At 39.8% G+C, this 17,563-nt stretch overlaps 1 protein-coding gene across 1 annotated transcript; it reads left to right on the top strand.

Moving 5' to 3' along the window:
* The first annotated feature begins 2,724 nt into the window (after positions 1-2,724).
* On the top strand, positions 2,725-13,402 carry bmp4 (bone morphogenetic protein 4). Its single transcript, XM_055038705.1, has 5 exons — positions 2,725-2,740; positions 2,875-2,991; positions 7,034-7,156; positions 7,776-8,140; positions 11,392-13,402. Exons 4-5 carry the CDS (start codon positions 7,783-7,785, stop codon positions 12,231-12,233), a joined length of 1,200 nt encoding a protein of 399 aa, XP_054894680.1. The 5' UTR covers positions 2,725-2,740; positions 2,875-2,991; positions 7,034-7,156; positions 7,776-7,782; the 3' UTR covers positions 12,234-13,402.
* The last annotated feature ends 4,161 nt before the right edge of the window (positions 13,403-17,563 follow it).

Raw genomic sequence — 17,563 nt, 5'->3', positions numbered from 1 at the left:
TGAAAAAGAATGCAAGTGTTTCTTAGGAAGGAGGGAATGCAGCAGTCGGTTCAATGGGGGCAAGAAGGAAGTTTTCCACACTGCTCAGTCCAACCCTCTCCATTTCTTTATGTTTACTTCCATGTTCAGGAGTTTACATGCCAATTCCATTACAGGGATTAAAATAGTTTGTTTGAGCCATCCTCAGACTCTGCTTCCCTTGTCCTTCTTAGTTCCCTTAACCCTTTGCACCACTTACAGTGTTTCACGTCTCTGGACTGGGTTTAGAGAATACAAGTCAGCTACATGTGAAGACTGTTCCAAAAAGAAACCTTTGCTTGAGCAACAGCTTATGTTTTTGGTCCATGTTTGTGGTGGATGTCTGCAGCAGTGAACACAGGAAAAAGAGGAAAAACGCCGCACTACCACATCGTGTTCGGGAGTCGAGGTGACTGGGTCGCCTTTGAGCTTCTGCTGATTACCGGCTGGTGTCCACAGGTGAGTGACTCCGACCAGGATTCAGTGACACCGTCTCGCGAAGAGAACAGCCCTCTCTTCCCGAGAAACGCCAAAGTACTGCTGACCTACTCCCCCCAAACAGCCAAAGGCAAAAGTCTGAAGATCAGAGAGTGTTGTTCAGTCAGTAGAAAGGAATGGAAGGTGAGCTTCCCAGACACACAAATCCAACAAAACAACTTGTCATACACAGAATGCCCTCATAAAGACATTTACCAGGAAATTAAAAATTAAGGCGAGGCTAATCGCATTGTTAAATAAGTTAAACACTCACGTCTTGTGGCTCTAGGCCACACGCAGCAGGTAATCTCTTTCGGAACAGAGTGGGCTCAGAGAGGCTAAGCCTGGTCAACAACAAGGAAAGGGGGCATCCGCATCGTTGCTTGTGCTCCCAACAAAGCAAAACACAAAACCTTAATTGAGCCGCAATGAAAGATATTTTACTTGTGATGACTTGAAATGTGATTTTGTTTCACCCTTTTTAACTGGTACATGAAAACGATAGGCCGATCTTTATCTTATCTGTCTGCAGCAAACTGTTCCATAACCCACAAGGGTGCTTTGTTTGTTTTCATAGCGTGTTTCTGTTTTTCAGCTTGCGTGGTGCACGGGTCCAAACTGGTGCGTGTGTAGACTTGTCTTGGTGGATGACGCATCAAATAGGATAAGCCCGTCGTTCTGAGGTAACATTGCAATATCGTGCATTTGAGACTCAGAGCAGAAACACCCTGCTGTGAAATGAGCTAAATATTAAAGAGGAATGAGACAAACGGGAAGTCATTTTTTTAACAATATCTATATTTTACAATATTTTCTACATTACCCACAAAATTGTAAAATTTACTTTACTCTGTTAGAAATCGATGAAGATATTAAAAAGACTAACTTTAAGTACAACTAACAACATTTTTTTCAGATCAAAAATGGTTTCTAAACATTAGTGATTAATTGAGACTGCAAAGTTTTTTGCTTGTTTACCCTGAGGGTTAAAGTTTCATTTATACACAAAGTAAGAACTCATTTAAAAAATGACCAGTCGATTAAAATAGTCGTAAATGCATCTCTTCCTGACTGAGTTTTGGTAAATATAACGTTTACAATTTGGCTTGTATGTGGCTTATGACTCTGCAATGTGACATCTGGTGGCAAAATGTCAAGTTGCAACCAAGTGAGCCCCGGCTGGCCGGGCCTTTCCCCGCAAATAAAATAAAGTTTGATTGATTGATTGGCCGTCGTTTTGGAACAGTGCGGTGAGTTGAGATTAGCGATTTTAAAATAATAATGACAAAAAAGAATCATTAAAAAATCAATTTGAAAAAATTAAATCTGATCACACATGGAAAAGATTAGCTAAGTGACAGAAAGTTTCTCGGAAATTATCTCTTAAATTGGCGTTTTCAAGCAATTCCTCATATAAACGCAGCAACATTTGCAGAACTTTCAAGAATTTCACAAATGTAGCCATAGTATGTGTATTTATGGTAATTTTCAGTCGTATTTTCAACAAATCAAATTGTTGAAAAAGTTACTGCATTTCAACAAGTGAACTAAGAGAAACACGTGATATGGATTAATTACACGCAGACTGATGTTTCTCCCTCTTTCTTTCTGTTTCTTTAATATGTATTTTAAAGTACAATAACTTCAGTGAGACACTTGCTACTGGCATCACTGCTTTAAACTATATTCTACTGTTAGAATCAAAAATATCTCAGATAGATAGATAGATAGATAGATAGATAGATAGATAGATAGATAGATAGATAGATAGATAGATAGATAGATAGATAGATAGATAGATAGATAGATAGATAGATAGATAGATAGATAGATAGATAGATAGATAGATAGATAGATAGATAGATAGATAGATAGATAGATAGATAGATAGATAGATAGATAGATAGATTCTCCTCTTTTAATTGATCAACTCTTCTTCCATCTCAATTTAAGAATACCTGGGAGCATATAGTTGCATAGAGTCGATGATGATAAAATGTCACTAAGCTAAAAATAAATAAATAAAAACTGTGAGCGGCTTCTATATATTCAAGCGGAGGAGGAAAGGAGGGGGGTGGGTTGTCCAAGGTGTCAGACAGATGAGGGAGGTGGGGGTAAGGGAACGGAGGAGGAGGGCAAATTGGGCGGACACATAAAAACTGTAGGAACCGGAGATGCTGGATCATTTGGAGAGTTTGCCCGTCCTCTGCGCACCGACTGTTCCGGAAACCCCGCCGCCGGGCCTGTGAGTGAGCCGGTTTTCAGAGCTTTCACTGACGGATAAATGTGCTGAAAAGTCGCCCAACTTCTCCTCCACGGCTCAGTTTTTCTTTTTGTCTTTTGTCTTTTTTTTTTCCTTCTTTTTTTTTTGTGCGGCAGAGCGCCTGGACTGTTTTGAGTCATCTCTCTCTCTTTCTCTCTCTCTCTCTCTCTTTTTAATTTTTTATTTTTTTAGTTTTCCTTTTCCATACGAGGATACCTGTACCGCTACTGATGGTAAGCGCTCCTCAGCTGACGCACTCACACTTCTCGGAGATTTGACTAACAGAACATTTCAGAATTTACAGGAGGAACTTTAGACGACTTACGGTATTTTATTATTATTATTATTATTTTTTTATTGGGATGTTTATTATTCTGAACGATTTTACTGAAAGCCTGAAAACAATTCGGAACTGAGATTCTGTAATGGAAACGATTTCCCGTGCGCTTTATTGATCCGGCTTGGGGCTGAAGGGAGACGAATGTGATCATTAACGCGCAACAGGTTTTGGTCGGTTTGTGCCCGAACACTTATGGAATGACACGACCCAAGATAGTGAGATCTTTTCCCAACAAAGCGTCCGATTTCCCTGCGCTTCGACTGTCGATCCGCTCAAATATGTTTCCACATCATGGTCTTCATTGATTAAACATATTTTTAAAAAAATATTCCAATAAGTACAAGCGATTTTCACGCCACCATACAGAGGTGCACGCAGCGACAAAAGAAAAAGGAAAAATAAACACATTTTAATTCAAACCTGTAGTTGGCAAATTTTTTATGCAATCTGTGAAAACATTTTTTTGCAATTGTAATTCAGTGGCTGTGAAGTCAAGCATTCAAAGTTTCAATAATAATAATAATAATAACATTAATAAAAATGATACAGCCTCTTTGTTATGAGGTGCTGGCAGATATGAGAGGGGGAAAAAAGAGCAGCAATCTCCTTCCTGTGAGCTCATGGACTTTAAATATCTGAATTTGAAGTAAAAAAAAAGAAGGGGAAAAAAAGGTAAAAATTTTAGGGCACTTCTTCCGCTGTAAATTCTCATAAGAAATAACAATGGCAACATTTGATCAACCCCCCATCCCCAGGATTCAGATAAATGGGCTTTATTATTATTATTATTATTTTAGAAAAGCAAAAAGTCAGAGGTCAGAACTCACTAAGCTCTGATGGATGGTCTTGTCAAACACTGAAAAGTATTTATTTCTGTCATGTTTATGCATCAAAACTACTTCCAATGTCTCCTAACCAGTGACATGTTCTTTGATGCACTTTGAGCTTAAACATTAGGAATATATGCCTTAACGCGTTAGGGGCATGAGCTTGTAGTGTGCTCATCTTCTGTTTTATTCAAAACGACTATTCCTATCAAAGAAAATGCAGGACGTTTCAATGTGTTTCAGTACTTCTTCAAAGGAGCAACTGTCTTGAACCATTTTATTTGAAAAGCAAATCTTTTTTGTGTGGATTGTGATCGTCTTCCAAATCTTTCATGAAATTAATAATGAATTGAAAAGCAAACCTCAAAGTGGATGAAAGAATCAGCCAAGAAAACCACGATTCATGGTGTGAGTTTTGTGTTACTATTGTTTGGTGTTAATAGCTCTAAACTCCTACAACTCTACAAAAACAGTAATGCACGTAGTTGTGTGTGAGCGCACAATATTGTTTACGTATAACTGCAAGCTGAAAAACGTAGCTTCTATTTACGACAGACACGCTGCTGCAGACGCCTTTAATGTTAAAATCAGGTCATAGATCTGTTCCCGTGGCAACTTGTTGCACTCTTCTCTCCCTCCCTGCCCTGTTCCCATCTTCCCTCCCACCATCCCTGTCAAATTCCTCAGGAAACACATCTGAAGAGCCATGTGCATAGTCTGATCACATTATCTCTGGTCAGAGAGAGACCGAGAGGGAGGGAGGGGACGGAGAGGCTGGAGCAGGTCTGAGCAAAGCCAAGGGCAGTTTGCTGCTGCGGCCTAATTGCACACTGCTCTGCATTTGTCATTGCAAAAAAAAAAAAAAAAAGTGTTTGTCTGCTGCTTGGTTGCAGTGATTTTTGAATCCAAAGCAGCTTGAACACATTTATAATTAATGTCCTGCTTTGGTTTGATTGTTTGATGGAGTTGAACAGGAAAATGTTAAAACGTTTTTGTTTTCCATCTCCCAGATTAACAAACATGAAAACACATAACTTTTTTTTTGTCAGATTTTGAAGGATCTTCAGTGATTGTTCTTTGAATTCCCCTTTCATCATCATCACACCACTTTGAGTCGTCTGTGCGCCGTGGCCTGCAGCTTTCTCAGTGGCTGGTTACAGTTACAAGATGTCCTGTATGGTCACTGTTTTTCACTGCTATGAATCCCTGTAATCATGGGAGAGGCCCTCTCTGTACAATGAACGTTTGTTGTCAGAGATGTGCACTCACTGAATCACACACACTCACACACACAGACGCGTTTATCCCTGCACCCCATGGGTAATAGAGCTGATCATGTTCTGACCCCTCCTCTCCCTCGCTTCGCCACAGTTCTCACGAATATGCGAGCGGCGGCACACATTTAGTGCAAAAGCGCAGACGGAGCGTGCACGCGCACGTTCAATGTGCCTCGTTTTTGTGTGTGTGTTGTTTTGTTTTTTACACACACTTTGGATCCAGTGTCATGACCGAGAAAGAAGGGTCACGCCGAGGTCAGCCTAATGCTGTTAGGAAAAAAACTATCCTTGATTGCATGTACAGTGAGCCATGCAAGGGCTCAGATAGTCACACAGATACCAAACCTGGCACAGTCGTGCACAGGAAAACTTTTTTTTTTTTTCCCCACGTTTTGTCATATCCCGGCATAAAACTTCAATGTCTTTTGTTTTGATTTAGTGTAATACAAGTCAAGTTTGAGTAAAAAAGGAAAAAACTTAAAATCTGAAAGCGTGTATTTGCACTCTGGCCTCTTTACTCTTATAGTCCAAATAAAACCCAGCATTGTCTTCACAGTTTACTTAAGAAGTCACCTACTTAGCAAATGCAGTCCACCTGTGGGTAATTTAAACTGGTAAAAGTAGAGCTGTTCTCTAATGGCCTCAGAGATTTTTGGGAGAATAACCAGAGAAGTTTCAAACAGGTTAGGCTGTAAAGCAATAACTGAAGCCTTTTATATCTCATAGAGCATCATGCAGAAATAGACAGAGCATAGATCAACTGCAAACCTACCAATACACGGCCATCAATGTAAACCAGCAGCATCTAGAGGAGTTGTAGAGATCCACAGCTCTGGTGGGAGAATCTGTGGACAGGAAAAGCCCTCCACAAATTTGGCCTTTGTGAAAGAAAGCCACTGTGTAAAGAAAGTCATGAAAAAGTCCTGCAGTTTGTTGCAAGTCATGTCAGGAACAACATAAAAACATAGTGTCAGACTATCTCCATGAACATGGAAACCCATAGTGATGGCAGCATGATGCTGTGGGAATGCCTTGTCAGAGTTAAGAGGTGGCTCTACAGACTCTTTTCTCCATAAAGCTAAATCCATATCCGTGCCTCACATTTTAGACTTTTATTTTATAAGAAAAATAAAAGTTATCCTGCCACTTCACAATTACGCACTGCTTCCTGTTACTCGTTCATAAAAATAAAATAAAAAATAACCATAATAAAATAAAGTGAATGAATGTGAAAAACTTTAAGGGATGTGAATACTTTTGCAAGGGACTGCATGTGTCACTCTCTGTATACTACTGCTTGGATGTGCACCAGATGAAAAAAGCTTAATTGAAGGTCTGCGCTGCTCCACAGTGCTCCTTCACAAATTTGGCTCTTTTATAAGTGTGACTCAGCAGCAGATAATAACTTAAAATGAGCTCTTAAAGCAGAACTGCACGTCGTTTCATGTCGATTAAGTAGCTCTCTATTATTTCCTCTTTAATCCGCGTCAGATGCAGTTATTGAACAATGTCTGTTTGATGTCTGTGTTGAGGTCAGAGCAATAAGTGATCAGCTGTCTGTTTTGTGGCACATACCTCCTTACATTCCAGTTGCAGCAAATAGCTAGCTTACCCACAACCCAAAATGATAAGCCTTAAAGAGACACTGGGTCTCTCTGCTACACGCCCACACGCACCCACCCACGCACACACACGCTCACGCACGCACACACACACATTTTCATGTGCTGGTCTTCAAGTAAATACCATGTAGCAACCTCAAGTGTTTGCAGCCGCGCTGAGTTTACAACCCCCCACCCCCTCCCCGTGTGTTTTCGACTGTATCTTTCAGGAACAGGGTCACTCCAACGCCCTCTTGCAGCCTCCCAACACCACCTAACATTTCCTGGAAGAACGTGTCCATTGCGCGCTCCCAAGAAACATGGACTGTTTTCCCATGCTTTCTTTTCTGTCGGTAAGTACATGGACAGTCCTCTCCCCTCACAGGGACCCTCAGGGTTTTTTTTTTCTTTTCTATTTTTTTATTTATTTATTTTTTTTCATGGCATTAGTCAAGAACTGAACCAAGGGTGTTGGGTTGAGTATGTGCTCGAAGGAAGAGTGCCTGTTTTTCTCTTTTTCTTTTTTAAAAAGTGATGCAAGCAAGCAAGGAGAAAGCTCTGAGGTTTGCTCCATGAGTTGCACATTTGCTGTGACCCCAGGGCTGCCTCTTTTACTTGTGCAACTACAGTGCAGGAGACAAGTGGAAAGGGGTGGAGGGAAGACGATTGTATTTAAAATGCTGGCGTCTAGAACCAGCTGTTTACATTCGGAGGATGTCACGAAAGATAAACAAAAAGCAGACTATCTGATGGGAGTCTGCTTTACTCTAAACATGACTGCATTATTCAAGGTAATTAGTCTGCATTTAGAGGGAATGGGTAAATAAGAGGGTGGGATGCGGAGTTTGTGTGAGATACATTGTGGAAAAGGAAAGAGGAACCCTTCTTTCTCCTTATGTCGTCTGACCCACCTGCTCAGCTCAGACCTGTGCTAATCATTTATCACCCTGTTCCATCTGCTGCCCCTGCCAGAGACATCATGATTCCTGGTAATCGAATGCTGATGGTCATTTTATTATGCCAAGTCCTGCTGGGAGAGAGCAACCATGCCAGTCTGATACCTGAAGAAGGGAAGAAGAAAGTGCCTGGCCTGCAGGGTCGTTCGGCTGCTCAGAGCCATGAACTGTTGCGGGACTTTGAGGCCACGCTGCTGCACATGTTCGGCCTCAAGAGGCGGCCGCGGCCCAGTCGCTCGGTCACCGTGCCCCGCTACCTGCTGGACCTCTATCGGCTGCAGTCGGGGGAGGCCGAAGAGGCCGGAGCGTACGACATCGACTTTGAGTATCCCGAGAGGTCGGCCAGCCGGGCCAACACTGTGAGGGCCTTCCACCATGAAGGTAAGAAAACCCTGGGGACGCTTTCACAAGATGGACATCAAAATGAGATGTTAGCTAATGCAGAAATTATGAAGTTTATGTGAATACCCTTGTTGAGGAGCTTCAACGGTAGTGATGTGCTTTATCACTACATTTATAGCATGGCAGCAGATTGCAGAGAGTTCAGAGTAAGACAAAAAAAAAATGCAAGAGTGCTCCACCCATCTCGCCATGACCAAGGAATCTAAGGATGTGGTCACCAAGCACAGTCTGCAGAGAGTCATAAAATTCAGCTAGACAAGCTCTCCAGAGGCTAATTTGACAGAGCTCTGTGTGTTTGGTTTGTAACTGAAGGAAAAGACATACCTTCATATTACTGACCTACACTTCTTGCTCCACCCAGCAGAACAGGGTTTTAAAAAAAGCCTGTTCTTGGCTTCGAAATCTAGCGTGATCTTCTCTCATGTCCCCAGTTTATATGCAGGGCTCTTTAAGAAAGATCGTCCTCGCCGTGCAATTATCTTTAATGCTTCTCCGCAGCCTTCTAAATAAAGGCTTCGCTGCAAACAATGTAGGTGCTGAGAGAAAAACGCTGCCGTTCTGTGGGCCCAGGGCAAAAGCCAGTCTCATGAGCCAATGGGTTGCAACGACGAGAAGATCAGAGGGAATTTATGTGCATTGAGACGGCTACATTTCAGCTCAAATGCACAGGTTTCACTTGTATTTTACAAGAAACTAGCTTGAATTTAAAAATATATATATATATATATACATACAGATGTAGAATAAAAAACTCCAAAGCATTATTCTGTTTGGAAGAAAAGGATTCACAGTTTCCAAAATAAGTTAAAAATGAATTATGGTAAATGTTGAATGTAGAAAACTGGGAGATTTTGTCACAATGACTAAAACTTTTTCATAATTTGTCTTGTCAAACACACTTCTAGTAGAAGTAGAGGCAGCACCACACCGATATCAATCAAAAAAGAAAATGTTATGGTCTGGCATGAGAGCCATATGACATGATAACTTAAGAGTAAAAATACCCATTTTTTGAGTCTCTGAAATAACTCAAAAAATGTTAAAACATTGAACATCTAATTGCATTTTATAAAATCATAAAAGCAACAATCAATTTTACTGCTCCTAAATATAAGCAATGTAATGTGTTGATTCAAACATCTGATTTTTATAAAGACCATTATCATTTTTTCTTTTATTTTAATACAGAGACAATAGGACAAATGTACCCACTAAGTGAAGTGGTGCATTTTAAGTGTTAATTGTGTCAATATACTACTTTTGCTCTACGTAGATGAATACAAGTATAAGAAGCTAATTTTAGCTGTACAGTTAGGCAGGCTGTCTTCTCTTCACCTCATAGCTATTTCCTTCGTGATGCTCAGTCAAGGGTTAATCATGAGATTCCTATGGTAAGATAAGCTTAAGTGAAAATACAACGGTTTTGAGGTCTTAAAATGTTGACTATCGCTGTTAAATTACTCTTTTCTATCACTTTTATTTACTGTTTTTTTATATTGATCCATAGACTTGAATAATGATCTAGAATAAAGGAACAGTACACTTTTCCGCCATTTTTTTCAGTTTAAAGAGGAAAAACAGAATTTAATAGGCTGTTATTAGTCAGGCTATTTAGGTGGAGCTAGATCAAGTTGGGTCATAACATCCAATTACATGTAGAAAAACGTTTCAATTTGTGTTTAAAACAACACAGGTGCAATGTGCACTTGAATTTATCCTAAGCTGCAAGCCGGCTCCTTGTCAATTCACCGCAGTTCAAACTCCTGTTTGGTATTTATAACTCAGCCATTCTTTTATCAGATTTTATACTTCATGCTATTTTCACTGGTTGCAATTCTAGCCTTTGCAAATAGAAGAGAATATGATCACTGATTTATGACATAACACCTACTGCAAATACAAAACCTAATTTTCTTATATTGCATAATTGTATTGGTATTATACCACCGGTAGCCAAGCAAGTCTGAAGTGAGTTATTATCAATATGTTCCAAGACAGATATTTCCTTTTTCTACCTAAAAAAGTCACCACAGTGGAGAGAAAATCCTGCTACGGCTGTGTTTGCCACCAGCGGCACGACTGGATCAGACACAAAATGACAAAAAAAAAAAAGCCATTTTGTTTGCAGTCATGTGGTTCATGCAAGACCCAGAATGACAAATACTGTGTCAATGATTTGATTACAGTCTGGCTATTCACATTACCCTATGAATAACTCGACTTGTGCATGGGTCTGTACATCTCTAAGGCCATCTACCCTCACCTCCTTTGCTGAACTATCTTAATAACATGCTTTGAAGCATTTGAAGTGGGAGTGCTTGCTTTCATGGAGCACTGTTGTGTGATGGTGTGTGACTCAGTCAAGTTCAAACCACAGGGAGGTATAAGAGTCTTCAGCAGATGGATGGTTAGATGAGGAGACATGTTTACTGGGAAGGCAAAGCATTCATTGTGGACTTCAGCCTGGAAAATTATGATTTTTATTGACCAGGTGTAATGGGGAGGGAATTTTTTTTTTTTTCTGTTAAGCTACAAAGCAGACAAGACAAGAGAAGTGTGTGTGAGCATGCTCAAAAGCCTGAATATCCTTTGCTTTTGAGTGCATAGCATTCCCACACAGTGCCCTGTTTCCCAGGGGCTTCAGATATATGAGATTCTATCGTATTGTCTGACTCCTTAATGATTATTCATGATGAAAATGATAAATGTCTTAAGTGGACAAACTGCGGAGGCAATCAAAAGCACAGCAGGTTTTAATAATAAGAACCACCTGGGCCAGATTAGGGCCTGGGTGTGAAATAACAGGGGTGGATTGAGCAGGAAAATAGTAGACACAACATTCCTTTCCCCAACAATGGTGATCTTGCCAGAAATCTGCAGACTGTGAGTGGAACAGGGAGCCTCCACTGTGTTTATGCTGTAGCTGTGGTACGTTAATCACCACCCTCGGTGTAATGCATGTTTCAGCAAAGAGCTCAAAGAAAGGCACAGGGAGAATGGCAGGACAATCATAAAAGAAAGGTAAAGGAAATTTAACAAAATATTGGCCTACTTATCATTTTTCCTGCCTCGGAGATCTTAAAAGGCATGACAAGAAAGTGATGTCATTCAAATAAGGAGGAGGGATCGTACAAGATTAACAGATGTATTTATTTTATTCCAGATTTTCTAAGCGTTGTCCTGGTACACTTTGACAAACATCCCACACTTTTTCTCTTCCTTATTTTTAGAGCACATGGAGAGGATCCATGAGCTTGGTGATGGAGAATCCATGCCTCTCCGCTTCCTGTTCAACCTCAGCAGCATTCCAGAGGACGAGCTGCTTTCCTCTGCAGAGCTAAGACTCTACCGTAGTCAGATTGATGAGGCCACTGCTGACGACCAGAGTCTGCACCGCATAAACATCTACGAGGTCCTGAAGCCCCCGCGGCCCGGGCAGCTCATCACCCAGCTTCTGGACACACGCCTCGTTCGGCACAACGCGTCACGGTGGGAGTCCTTTGATGTCAGCCCTGCCATCTTGCGCTGGAGTCGCGAGGGCCTCCCTAATTATGGTCTGGCTGTGGAGGTTCTGCACCTCAACCAGACCCCACACCACCAGGGCCGGCACGTCCGCATCAGCCGCTCGGTGCACCAAGAGCCCGGGGAGGACTGGGAACAGTTACGCCCTCTTTTGGTTACTTTTGGTCATGATGGTAAGGGTCACCCGCTGACCCGGCGGACCAAGCGCAGCCCCAAACAACGGGGCCGCAAAGGCAGGCGCAACTGCCGGCGCCATGCACTGTACGTAGACTTCAGTGACGTAAACTGGAATGACTGGATAGTGGCACCGCCCGGCTATCAGGCGTATTACTGCCACGGGGAGTGCCCCTTTCCCCTGGCAGATCATTTAAACTCCACCAACCATGCCATTGTTCAGACACTGGTGAACTCTGTGAACAACAACATTCCCAAGGCCTGCTGCGTACCAACAGAGCTCAGCGCCATCTCCATGCTGTACGTGGATGAACATGACAAGGTGGTCCTGAGAAACTACCAGGAAATGGTAGTGGAGGGCTGTGGCTGCCGCTAGCACACAACGTCGCAAAAACACTTGGACTGAAATAGCGCCTTGAACAAAGCAATGTGGACTCTAAAACAAATCAGAAGGTCTTTTTTTTTTTATGTTCACTTGGACCCTTATTTATAACTCTAATGAGGTGTATGTTTGTCTCACTTTTTTGTTTTCTTTGACAATATGATCATATATTTTGACAAAATATATATATATATTTATATCTACACATTAAAAATAAATTGAGTTCTTATTTTAAACATACAGAAATTGTTTATCCTTCCATATTGTATATTGGATTTTGTAAGTTGTTTTTTATTCAAAATATCGTAACAAAAGTAAAAAAAAAAAAAAGAAGAAAAAAAAAACACCCCCAAAAGTATTAGGTTATTTGATAGTAATATTTATTGCTTTCATAATAAAAATGAACTGCATTCTACCACCTACAAGCCATGTCACAAAAATATATATATATTTTTTAGCAAATACAGTTTTAAAGCTATTTATTGACTTTTTTAACCAGTTAAGAACCAAATTAAAGGCATTAAAATAAAATTAAGAAATAAAAGAAAATTGTTAACAAGAAATCTGTCAATCTCCATTAATTGTGTGGAATTTAAACTGGAATTAATGTCAGACAAGTTTAATTATTGCATGGATTGGAGTTATGATTTGTTTTTCAGTTTGGATAGATCAGTTCTGAGTCAAAGAATGGGACAAGAAGAGAAAATATGAAAAAGCAAAAGCAGAACTGATCCAAGCAAACATTCCCAGAAGAGCAGGTGAATTCATAACAGACAGGCTTATAAATACACCAGTTGTATGGATAACGCAACAATTCTTTTTGAGTTTGAAAGTTGTACAAACAGTCAGATTTTAAATATGAATGTAGTCATTTCCACTGCTTGTATTTTTGCTGTAAAACAGCCCCTAAGTGGAATTCCCTCTCCCCTTCACATAAAAGAAAACACTGATTTTTAAGTGATATCACCCATGAATAACTTGAAAATAAATGTAATTTGTACATTTATTATTAAATTTTTTTTTTAAATGAAAAGCTCTTGCAGGGATATTTACAGAGGATCTCAAAAGTCTTTATGTTATTGGTCTATTGTTGTCCTCAAATTTCATTTTAAAGTCAGGTAAGCTGTGGTCGATGTGATACTTGATAAACCCATACCAACCTTGTTGTGTTTTTCAGCCTGACTGTGTTGGGGTGATGTTTTTTTTTTTGTTCCAGACGTCCCCACGTTGGAGGCACGATTGTGTCTGATGCCCTGATGCAGCATGGCTGCATCCTCAGAAAGATCAAAGGTTAGACGCCCTGTCTCCTGCCTTTGTCTTCTCTGGCTCATGCCTGCAGAGGAAAGACTGCTGTCTCCAAGGTGTCCCCCAGCAGACAAAGGACTTCAACATAACTTATTTACAAGCTGATGACTGGCCCAAATTATATGATAATGTTTAGAGAGAATCCCTTTGAACTGCTGAATGACACTCTGGCATGTATTGTCTGCTAGAAAGTGCCGGATGTGTCAATATTTGAATGAAAACAATACAGTTTGATGATAGCAGGACAATATTTTAATGCTCTTGTTCCATAGTTCTCAAACTACAGCAGGTTACTTAGTGGAATTAAAAAAAATGTTGATATATAGCAACATTTTGCACAATGAATACAAGGCACATGTTCTAGCACATTGATATTTGCTTTAAATAGAAACTACAAAAAAACTTGACAATAATTCAAAGCCACAGTTAACTATCTTCTACTTGTAAGTCAGAAAACCAGTGAAACATGCTAATTATTGTTCTTAGTGATAGGCTAAATAGCAGCTACAAGCTAACAACTCTCACCAATGATACAGAGATTACTATTATCAGCGACAAGCTCTTTTGCATTACCAGATAAGCCCATTTACTATTGGGAGCAACAAGCTAACAGCTGTTTGCACTGAAAAGCTAATTGACAAGTAAAATTCTATTAGCATTATAAAGAAATTTATCATTAGACACATAAGCCAACAAAGGATGGCTTTTCTGCATTAAAAAAAAAAAAAATACATATTTAAAAACTGAAGGAACATGATCGCCAGCAGTGACTGAGCACTTTGTGTGAAGAAGATGCAATTACACAATCTGTCAAAAAGTGCAACTAAGCAGTTCATTTCTGCAGCTCGCCGTATGTTGTAAACGCTCAGGGGGCTAATTGGATTTTAAGGTTTGTTAGCCATTTCTGTGCGAATTTGGTCAAATATTTTTGGGCTGACTGCTGATAACGACCCATTTTAAGTTTTCTGGCAGAGTCCAGCAGAATATCCTGGTATTTCATAGATTTTAATAGTGCCATGCACTCTTTAACAAGCTTCTCAGGGGCAGTGGAGGGAATACAGGCCATAAGCATCATAAATCCTCCACCACACTTCACAGCAGACGTGGTATTTTTCCATGTGTTGATCCTTTATTTGACAAAACACTAACCTGGAGCGCTTATTGCAGAAAAGCTTTTTCTCCATATCATTAATATTGATATAAATAAAGATATCGGCATGTTTTAAGCATGAAGGGTTTATGACAGTTTTTAAGATCCTCATTGACAATAAACCCCCAGCTGTTCCCTTTACAATGTCAATCTTGAGCGATGTTTTCTTTTTTTCCTTTTTTTTGTTTTGCACATTGTTTGAAATTTCAGAGAAAAAAATTACATATCTAATCAATTGTCAAGATCCAAGCAGAAATACTTCCTTCTGGGCTTTAACAATGACAAACCAAAGTGAAAGATTCCTCATTTTGTCATGTTCATATATAGCGGTAGGTTCAAGCCTTTGTTTTCAGACAGTATTTTTTACTTTATGTTTTTAATTGGAGAGTTGTTTGTGCAAATGAAAACTGTGGGAAAATTTATAGTTTGAAAAGACACAACTTGTAACTTGCATCAGATTAGGGTTCACCCTAATTTGGTTTTATTTTTTAAACAAATCACAGGAGTTTGCTTCTTATCTCAGTGGAGCATGCTGAGGTGCCCTCAGGTCAACTAATTGGCCCTGTACTTCTCTTTGATGCCTGCATATCAGCATCAAAAAGAAGGGGCTCCTAAATGAAGGGCAGACAGAAGAATTTTATTTTGAAGTGTTTGAAAACCGGGGGCCTGAGCAGTGGGAACTTTTTTGATCCCTTTTGTTCACTTTCTTGGGAGTCCAATTATAAAATCTCAACCAATTCATGCTGATATTTTGCAAGAACCTGCTATTTATAGTAACAGTCCATCTGGCCCAATATTACGTACACAAAGGGAATGGTTGGCATTCTGAGGCCTTGAAACTAATATTTCAAACTACCAAAGCACCTGTAAAGCTGCCATTTAGTTTACTGGCCTGCTTCGAGGCAAGTCATTAAAGTTTAGGTTTCGTGCAGGAAATCCACGTAATCCCCTAAATGTTCTGAAGAAATTCAGAAAATCAAGGAGCGTGACTGAGTGTGAGCGTGTGTGAAGATAAATGGGGGAAGAGGGGGTCAATTACAGAATGAGTCTTATAAACCGATTGAGGGCTTTGTCATTCCAATGTGACGTGCCACTTAGTCTCCTGCAGAAACTTGTTCTCACGCAATTACAGGTGAGTCATTAGGCAGTGGATCTATTGACACTACTGGCCTAAGTGATGGGCTGGAGTCTTCAAAAAGGCTTTTTACTCTGACATTCCATCGTAAAGTAGAAGGCGAGTGTTTACAGACAGTAAAACCACCTCCGAAGAACAAAGGACGACAAGTTCCAGTCGCATGGCTTTGTTTTAGTGGGAGCACTCGAAGACTGTTGTGGAAATGTTCCTTTTACTTCTAGAAGTCACAAGATGTAGAAGATTTAATTGAGAATTTGTGTGGGTGTGTGGGTGTGTGGGGTGTGTGTGTGTGTGTGTGTGTGTGGGTGGGTGTGTGTGTGTGTGGGGGTGTGTGTGTGTGTGTGTGTGTGTGTGTGTGTGTGTGTGTGTGTGTGTGTCTACATCAACCTTCCAAGAAGTCATGTGACTTTTACTGATAAGAATCACCTTAATTAGAAAGCACTGGAAAGCATTGCAATGTTAACACAAGAAGGCATTTTCATGCAAAATGTGGTAACAACACGTATTCGTGTTTAACATTTCGTCAATAGATGGATGCAAATGCTTCACCTTGGTGTATAGTTTACTAACTTGTGGGAAACCGGTGTCATTTTATGGGAATCCTAACAAAATCAAAGTTGAAAAAAATTCTGTGGGTCGAGAGCTGTTGTCTAAAATTGAACATTTTCCATTTTATAACTTTGCAAAATGTTTATACTGTGCCAGTTTGACAATCTCTAATAAACACCCCATTTCCCCCAAGGAAAGCATGTTGAAAACTTGCATTCTACTTAAACCATATTAGCAACTTTTATAAACAGCCATTTCCAATTAAGTTCACTCAAAAACACAAAAGCTAAATGTTTTTAGAATATAAATATTCAATTGCCTATTTTGTTTCAAGGGCTACTGTTAGATTTTATTCTTTGGAAACAACAAAATATGGTGAAACGACCAAATACCTTTTTTTTTTTCCTCTATTCAGCCAATATAAATAAGAAGTAGAGGTTTAGCAGTGTTCTGAGGGATTTGTTGTTTTGGTCTTTCACCACCAGCACTGGGTGAATGACTGCAGCGTTGCAGCAAAAATATGTAGAGATATAATTTTTATATGCATAGCCATTGAATTTTCTCTCTAGGTTTTTCTAGTGGATTTTCAAAAATTAAAATAGTTTCATTTTTGTAAAATTATAAAAATTATTCTCTTTCAGCCTTTATCTCTAATGATCATCATTTCAGTAAATATTGATTAAAACATTACTGTATCTGATCTGTGTGATCAGGACTCATTGCTGCAACTCAGAAATGAAAAACCTCAGAAATGTTTGAAAACCATGTGACAAAAAACATGAAAAAAATATAGGAGTGTAATTATTTCTGCATGCAGAAATAATATTTTTTACAGTGGCACTGACAAGTTGGAAGTCTCTGACTACAAGATTGACCATTATTCAGTGGTTTCCAACTCCGGTCTTTTGATGACGGCCCTGCGTGTTTCAGACACTTCAACACATCAGATTCAAAAGTTAGAATCGCCTCTTCATCACATCTTCAAATTATTTAGGGGCTTAATAATAAACCATTTTTTGGTTCATTAAAACATGACAGCACTTTGGGAATGACTTGGACGGCGCTGTCTTACAGGAACAAGTGCACTTCGTCTCAAATTTGAAATAATTATTCAATGCTCTCTTGGTCATCTCTCTGGCAGCAGGAGGGGCTTTCTCGATAACAGCTCATGTCAGTGCTGCTCCA

Source organism: Poeciliopsis prolifica, unplaced genomic scaffold (genome assembly GCF_027474105.1).
Source record: "Poeciliopsis prolifica strain line A6 unplaced genomic scaffold, Auburn_PproV2 SCAFFOLD013, whole genome shotgun sequence".
Taxonomy (NCBI): domain Eukaryota; kingdom Metazoa; phylum Chordata; class Actinopteri; order Cyprinodontiformes; family Poeciliidae; genus Poeciliopsis; species Poeciliopsis prolifica.
Note: the sequence above shows the minus strand (reverse complement) of the source record. Positions and strands in the feature narration are given on the sequence as shown.